General features: G+C 48.4%; 1 protein-coding gene across 1 annotated transcript; it reads right to left on the reverse strand.

Annotated features, from left to right (window-relative positions):
- Window positions 1-6,028: 6,028 nt before the first annotated feature.
- Gp5 (glycoprotein V platelet) lies at window positions 6,029-7,507 on the reverse strand. Its single transcript, XM_004644020.1, has one exon. The coding sequence runs from the start codon at window positions 7,505-7,507 to the stop codon at window positions 6,029-6,031; it is 1,479 nt and encodes a 492-aa protein (XP_004644077.1).
- Window positions 7,508-8,701: the final 1,194 nt, after the last annotated feature.

The following is an 8,701-nucleotide window of genomic DNA, read 5'->3' on the forward strand; positions in this document are numbered from 1 at the left end:
AAAAAAAAAAAAAAAAAAAAAAGGCACAATCAGTGTGGTTTGTTGTTGTTTGTTTAGTTTGAAGGCGCCATGAAAGCAGAAGAATGTTCTGGTGGGGGAGGGGAGGGAGTGAAAAGTTGGACCGCACCACTGGCCGCAGTAGGCACGGATGGGGTAACACACTGCATCGATTAAGATGGAAACTGTTACTGAAAAAATGAAAATAAGTGCAAAAACAATGATACCTTTCCGTGGAGTATATCGTTGCTCCTGTGACACCAAGCTGTGGTACACACGGCCACCTCACAAGCTGAGTCCTTTCTGCATGAACCACTTCTGGTCCCCAGGGGCCCAGACCAGGCCCCTGTACCGCAGGCTGCTTGCACCTCCAGAGCTGGGAGCAAAACTGCTTTCCTTCCTAAAGTCCCTATGGTGGGGGCTTTCAGTTACAATGCAAGACACAACAGGCTAGAGGACGTGCCAGTCCTGCAGTGGGGAGGACTTGGAAGCAGATCCTGCAACCAGGGAAGACCATGGTGCCTGTCACTGCAGCTGGCATTAGATGACACCTCGTGGGAGACCTGAGCCGGAACAACCCAAAGGACTGTCAGAAGCTGGGGGATGATGGCTTGCATTGCTTTAGGCCACTAAGACTGGGGCAAGATGATGCCACAAGAGGTAACTGATATACAGGGGTGGTCAAAACAGATAGTGAATGTTTTACAGTTTTTAAAATGTTTATCACAGTAGCAGACACATGGCCATGAGCCCCCTCGTGTCCTCCCCCTTGCTTCAAACGCACTCCGCCTATTGTCCTGGAATTTCCTGAAGCAGCTCTGCAAGTCCTTTTTCCTGAGTGTCTTTATGAGGTCTGATCAAAAACACAGTGACTTCTGCCACCCGCCAAGCGCCATCCAATAGGAAGGCAGGCACATAAAGGCGTCACAGTGCGTCCTCACTCACCTGCACAGATGTGATACCGGTGACTTCCAGCTCTTCCCCAAAGTCAAAATGGCCCTGAGAGGTCAACATTTCGAATCAATTCAGGACATCAGGACAGCACAGGTAACGAAACAGGCCAAGAAGGCTTTTCAGAGGCACTCAAGGAAGAGATGACCCTGCTTTTTATAAACTATTCCAGAAAGAATACTTCCACTTAGTTCATAAAGTTAGATGATACCAAACCAAAGATGTTATTTTTTAAAAAACTTACAAGTAAATGTTAGGAACAAACAGGTCTCTGAAGTTTTAAACCAAACATTTGCAAGATGAATCCAGCAATGCAATTTGAAGAGCTTCTGCTCACTTTAGGAACATAATCATGAATTTACTTTTAAAAATCTATAATTTGGGCTGGGAAGATAGTTCGGTGATCTAAGCAACCGCCTGGAAAATAAGTGTAAGAAAAAAAAAGAAAGAAAAAAATAAATGTAAGGATCTGGGTTCCATCCCTAGTACCACATGCTACGCTGGCCCCACCCAGGCGCTGAGCCAGCCACTGAGACTGGGCGTGGGGATGCAACCTGCAATTCCAGCGCTGGGGAGGCTGAAACAGGAGGATTACTATGAATCCAAGCTGCATAGTGAGACCCTGTACCAAATACATAAGGAAAAAAAGAAACAAAAGGAAAAAAATTTAAATCTATAATTTTATTTACCTTTTTAACACAGTGAAGAAGAAAAAACATAAGCATCCTAATAAGACAAAAATCAGTACAATTTAACATTAATTCATGATTGTAACAAACACTTATCAAACTAGGACTGGAAATGCCACAGCTATTGATAAAACATTTGATTTACAGGCAGGATTTTAAGGGTGTGCTTCCCTACCTTTCTCATCAAAATGATAGCGAAGGAAATAGTCACTGCTGATGAAAAAAGAAAAAAATTAAAATAGAAAAACAAAACATATACATAAGGTTTTAATAAGCAGCAGACAATTGTTAAAGTTATTGTCAGGTATAAGTATGTAAAAATAAACTTTATTCCTATATGTTACAAACATTACAAAATGTTATTTTTACAAAATATATCATCTGCACGAGCCACATGAAGTCAAGAAGAGAAAGTAAATAAGTAGAAATAAATCTAACAATATCTGTAAAAGATTTTTATGAAAAAGTTCTAAAAGATTCGAAAAGACCTGAATAAATGAAAAGGCAAACCACATCTACTGGCGAGAACACCGAGTATTGTAAAAAAAAAAAAAAAAAGGAAAAGCAAATTCTTCTGCAAATTAGTTTATAAACTTGGCTCAAGGGCTGGGGAGATAGCTCAGTAGAGTAAGCACCTGCCTGGCAAGCACAGCGTCCAGAGTTCAATCCCTGGTACTGCAAAATAATAATAGTAATAGTAGTAGTAATAATAATAAACTTGGTTCAATTCCTAGCAAAATCCCAACAGGGCTTCCCCATAGAGCAGGACTTCTTGACTCTAAACTGTGCATAAAGGACCCAGGTGGGAGAATCAGCGGAAAGGGAGCTCCATGACAAAATTATAAAAGCTCCATGGTGAAGCCTGACTGGCAGATAGGGCTGGACAAAGAGATCAAGTTCCAGCTGCAGAATCTAGAAACTGACATAGGCTTCAGGAAACGTTCCCCCAGTGGCATTAAGAAATCAACGAGGAGCCGGGTGTGGGGGCACATGGCTGTAATCCCAGCACTCAGGAGGCTGAGGCAGGAGGATCAGTGCAAGTTAGAGACCAGCCTGGGCTGCAAAGTGAGTTCAAGGCCAGCCTGAATTGCAGAGGGAGACCCTGTCTCGAAAGAAAGAAAGAAAGAAAGAAAGAAAGAAAGAAAGAAAGAAAGAAAGAAAGAAAGAAAGAAAGAAAGAAAGAAAGAAAAAGAAAGAAAGCAAGCAAGCAGAAATCAATGGAGGAAACAAGCTGACTAATGGCCTGGGACAACAGGATATGATACTCAGAGTGATCCCAGTTGGTTCCCTACACCACACCCTATCTGAAAACAAACCTGGCATGGACTAATGATTTAAATAGTAAAAACAAAACTGCCAGAAGAAAACATAGGAGTGCCATTATGATCTGAGAGGAGGAAGAAATTTCTTACACAAGGGTTTTTGAGAGCATGAGCTACATTATTACAGTGCTTCATGTGACTGGGTTAGAAGGGAAGCTCATGTAGTGGTGGCGCCTACCTACCATGCTCAAGGTCCCGAGTCTGACACGCAGACCCAAAAAGAAGGGAAGAAACACTCCTATTCAACAAAAGATAATAATAGAGAAACAAGGCACCATAATTAGGCTCCAAAGTATATAAACTCCGAAGTATATAAATTAGAGAAACTATATAAATTACAGGACTGGGGATCTAGCTAAGAGGTGCAGGGCCTGCCTGGCAACACAAGGTCATGAGTAGGATTTCCAGAACCAAAAAAAAAAAAAAAAAAGAAACAAAAAAGTATATAAACTATAAAAGTGTCTGCATATGTAAGAAAAAATCCTATAATTCAGTACAATATAAATTGGTCAACGTATATGAGCGGGCAATATTCAAAGAAATATAAATGTTCAATAAACATTTTCAAACCATCTTAACTTTACTACTTATCAGGAAAATACACAAACGAGATGCCATTTCATACTGCTCAGACTGACCAAAACTAAAAAGTCAAACATTAACAAGAGTGGAAGAAGGGTATACAAAGAAAAGAAAATCCACAGGAATCAATCAACAAAGAAATCAATGGGGAGGAACAGGTAAATTATGATGTATTCACATAGCTATTAAATAAACCAGTGAGCGGGACCTGCCTGTCCAAGCCCAGGCGCAGCGTGGGTGAGACCCTCTTCTACCCCCTTGGGACCTCCACCACCACTCCGCAGCACCCCCCTACCCCGCCTGCCCAGTGAGAATTTCTGCCACATTCTGGGGATCCCCAAATCAAGTTTTTAGCCCAGGCCCCGGTGAGTGTGTGGGAGAGCTTCCAGCTACCCTGTGCCGGAGGGACCTGCCGCTCTGAGCCCAGGCGCGGCGTGGGTGAGACCCTCTTCCACCCCCTTGGGATTCCCGCCACCACTCTGCAGTACCCCCCCACCCCACCCGCCAAGTGAGAATTTCTGCCATGCTACGTTCTGGGGACCCCCAGATCCAGTCCTAGCCCAGGCCCGGTGTGTGGGAGAGCTTCCTCTCCCCCCTACTCCACCTTGTCCCCTCCAGACTCAGCTCAGGCCTGGCATACAGGCCTGGGGTGAAACCCTGCAGCTGCATTCCCTGCAGAGAGAGTAGGGACAAAGCCACCCAGGTAGTCCAGGAGCAGAACATCTTGCCAGAGGGGCACAACAGGATCACTTCCAAGGGTGGCAGCAGGAAGGAGCTGAGCACAGCAGCCAGACCCAAGCCAGGCACAGTAGGATAAATCCAAGCTTTGTAGATCTGCACCTGAATTTCAGTAGGTGCTAAGTTTATAAATAAACTAGTACCTAATACATCATAAATCTGAGAAGTACATTAGCTCAGAAAAAAGTAAAAGAGTGCTATAGCAATAGTAGCACCATTTATGCAACACTTGAAAATGTGCAGTGGGGTTGTAGACACATAAGAGCACTCACCAGGCCATAAAATACCACATTTATGAAGTATTATCTCCAAGCAGAGAAGAAAAGCATGGACACAGGAAAGAGACACCTAGAGGAGCCATCAACTTTCTGCTGTGTTTTATTCTGTCAAAAAAATAAAACTCTTAGCAAAAAAATATTTTCTACATTTAGCTCAGCAAGCAAAGTTGCCCCCATGTGTCCTTGAAGGTCTCAGGGTGATGGGGGCAAGGTCACAGCTGGAGGGGACAGGGCATTCACCCTGGCACTGTGCACCCTGCTTTATCCACGGCTCTGACCCTCCACTTAGAGAGGGGCTTGGCATAAAGCAGTGCCAGACAACCATTTGCTGAATGAGCACTGTGAGGTGCTAAGAAATGCCAGGGCGCTGAAGGAACTGTCAGCACAGGCGGTTGTTGTCCCAGCCATGAACTTCCTCTCATGTGCACTATCTCATTTCTCACTTTGCCCTTGCTACAAGGCCTCCCTTGTAGATCATTATTATCCTCACTGGGCAGGCCAGGAAACAGAAGCTTAGAGAGCCTGGAAGCTGGATGGAGTGTGAAGTGCTTAGAACTGCGTCCGTATTCTTCCAGAAACACCCGGATTTTAAGCTGCAGGTAAAATCCAAAAACTGGAAACAAGGCATGTGAAGGCTTTAGTAAGGGGAGACATTGGAACTTGGACTGGAAGGCAAAACACACACACACACACACACACACACACACACAGCTCTTCTGCTCGCCAGCCAATGGATGGTGTCAGAGGATCTATTCCTCTGGCCTATGACCATGACCATACTGGGCTGACATCTCCCACCAGACCTGAGACTGATCTGAATAGAACCTCCAGTTTGAGAAAGTTTGCTCTTACTTTTATACACTAAGGGAAACACCAACTCAAACTCATCTTTAGAAATCCTGATACCAATAATAATCCCTTTAGTAATCCCAGCCATCATGCAGTAGGTATTTACTGTATGTGGGGCACTGGTTTAAGCTTTTACAGGCTTGGTGGCCTGTGATGCCCACAGCGACTCATGGGGCAGGGACATTTTATCTCTTTTCAGGGGTGAGGTAAACCAGGATGGAGAGTGTGTGTAGGTGTCCTGCCCAGAGCCAGTGGTTAGTAAGTGGCAGAGCCAGCAGAGAACCTATAGCTGTCATCTCTGCAGCCTGTGACATCCAATTAAAGCAACAAGGGTTTAACTGCTTTCATTTGGAAGAATAAATGAGGACATAAGACAAGCACAATAAACCAGACAGCAAACTTATCATTATCCGCATGAACACCTGTCACACGTTCGCTGCTCCAAAAATGCTTGTAACATGAGGTGGCACCTAGTCTCAGGAAATAAAAACCAAAAGATATATTTGGCTGCTGTAAATAATTGGAACCCACAGGAGGCTGCCAGGAGAGGCTGAGCAGTTCCCCAACCACACCCTATAGTATTCTGTTCACGATTTCATTTATGACGAAATTTCTCCGAGACTCAGAATAGCGCCCTCTGCCTGATTAATTTCCGAAAGAGCCCAGCGATCTTAATCATAGCAAACACAATGACTCCGGTAACGATGGCCTGCACAGCTAGAAGCAGGATGTACACAGCCGAGAAGAGGCGGAGAGCTCCACTCTCCTCTCCTGAGGCCACCGGCTGGACGCGCCCCCAGGGCTCCGAAATGCAGGGCACCTCGGTAGTGCCCGGGGCTCGGGCAGGCGAGCCCCGCGGGCTCGGGCACCAAGGGTCGCCTTCCAGCAGCTCCCAGAACTCCAGGCCGGCGCGCGGGTCCGGGCTGGAGCACCGCGGGGGCTCGGCCCGGCCCACTACGCCCGGGTGCTGCCGCAGCCACTGGAGGAACGGCCACAGGCCGCAGTCACAGAGCCAGGGATTGAGGCCCAGCAGCACCCCGGTGAGCCGGGGCAGGGCCGCGAACACGTCGCCCGGCAGCGCCTCCAGCTGGTTGCGGTCGAGCCGCACGCGCTCCAGGGAGCTGAGGTTGCGCAGCAGCGCGCGGGGCAGGGCGCGCAGCTGGGTGCCGTTGATGCTCAGCGCGCGCAGGCCGGGCATGGGCCCGAAAAGCACCCCGGGGAGCTCTGCCAGCGGATTCTCGAAGAGCGTGAGCTGCGTCAGCTGGGGCTTGTGCAGGAAGAGGCCGGGCGGCAGCACCTCCAGGCGGTTTCTCGCCAGTGTCAGCGAGCTCAGGTTTTCCAGGTGGTCGAAGGCGCCGGGGGCGATGGAGCGGATGCGGTTCCGATCTAGCTCCAGGCGCACCAGGGTGCTCAGGCTGTCCAACAGCCCCGAGTCCAGCGAGGCAAGCTGGTTCGAGTGCAGCAGGAGCTCCTGAAGTTCGGCCTGGGCGCCGAACAGTCCCTCGGGCAGGTGTGTCAAGTTGTTCCCCGAAAGATCCAGCACTTTCAGCCTCCCCAGGTTCGCGAAGAGGCTTACAGGGAGCGAGGCGAGTTGATTGTGGCTCAGAAAGAGCTCCTGCAGGTTGGCTAGGTTCCGGAGCAGGTCAGGGTCGATGGCTCGCAGTGCGTTGTGGTCCAGGAACAGCTGCTCCAGGAGCAGCGTCCGGTCCAGGATAGCGCGAGGAAGGTGGGGGATGTTGTTGCGGGACAGTCTCAGGGTTTTCAGCTTAATCAGGTCGTCGAAGGTGCCCGGGGCAACGGCGGAGATGGGGCTGTCAGTGAGGATCAGGCGCTGCAGGACGGTCATGCCGCGGAAGCTGTCGTTGTGCAGGGCGCCGGGGCCCATGCGGAAGAGCAGGAGGTGCGTGAGGTTGGCAGGCAGGTCGAGCGAGGGGATGCGCGCCACCGGGCTGCCCGAGCACTGCACCGCGTCGCCGAAAGGGCACCTGCAGACCTGCGGGCAGGGCCTGGGTTGCGCGCGCGGAAGCCCCAGCCACGTGCACAGCAGCAGAGCCCACAGCAGAGCCACAGCGCCGTTCACCGATCCCAGGGGCCTGGGCATGCTGCGGGGTGGAAGTCTTTTTCCCTGGAGGCTCGCTGCCTGCCTGCGTGCTGTCCACATACAGTCAAGACGCCCTTTGTTCAGGAGGGCAGATCTCCCTGAGGGGGCAAAGGCACCGTTCTGCACTACCACGTCTCACACGGGGTGATTTTACTCTCGATTTAAAGCGTTGAGACTTTTGAAAGCATTTTTAAACTAAGAAAAGCAGACACCAATCAATACCCCCCACTTCATGCCAGGTGTGACTCTTGGCCTCTTAGACTATGTTCACCTCGTCTTTTCAGCATCCCACACCACAGGGTACAATTATTACCCTGAGCTCAAGGAGGACGATGACATGGAGGCACAGCAAACTTAAATGGGATCACAGAAATTGAGGGCCACAGAAGTTTAGGATCACAGAATTTTATGGCCATAAATAAGGAGCTACTAAAACACTTAACAAAAGTAAAACTGGGGGTATGGAATTACCTGCAAAATACACATGGTGATACTCATCTTCCAAATATTCTCTACCAGGCTAAATTTTAGTGTTCATTGTACCAAATTTTACTTCCTAAGCACACACACAGCCTTTTAAATATTTTAATTTTAAAAGTGCCTTACCTGAAATTGTTGTCCACGCCAAAGGGACTGAAAGACTGAGGGCTGTGCGTGTGATTCTGCACTTGCCGGAGGAAGAAGCGGTACCCTGCATCCTGAGGATAAGGACGTCACCAAAATGCGGCCAGGGAAGGTCCCTATCTCCCAGGGCCATATGCCCTATGTAGTGACAATTATCTGCAAACCTAGAGACTGCCCGAAACACAGGCCTTATGTGGAAGCTCAGTGGCAACAGAAGAGCTTTTCCATAATTGGCCTGGTCTGGCTTCTGTCATGTTGGGGAAACATCACAGCAGCCACACCCAGAAGGGCCATGCTGCCTTTTCAACCCACACCTGCATCAGTTCTTCACCTATTTTGGAGGTACAGCTGAAAACTGCTTCACATCACTGCCTGCCATTCTAAAAAAAGTTGACCCAGGTGTAGTGGCACACACCCATAATCCCAGCACTCAGGAGGCTGGAGGAGGATCTAAGTTCAAGGCCAGTCTGGGCTACGAAGCAAAGCCTTCTTAACAACAAAGTTGTAGAATAAGCACTTGCCTGACAAACTCAAGATCCTGAGTTCAATCCCCAGGATCGCAAAAAAAAA

The sequence above is a fragment of the Octodon degus genome, unplaced genomic scaffold (genome assembly GCF_000260255.1).
Source record: "Octodon degus isolate 3935 unplaced genomic scaffold, OctDeg1.0 scaffold00189, whole genome shotgun sequence".
Taxonomy (NCBI): Eukaryota; Metazoa; Chordata; class Mammalia; order Rodentia; family Octodontidae; genus Octodon; species Octodon degus.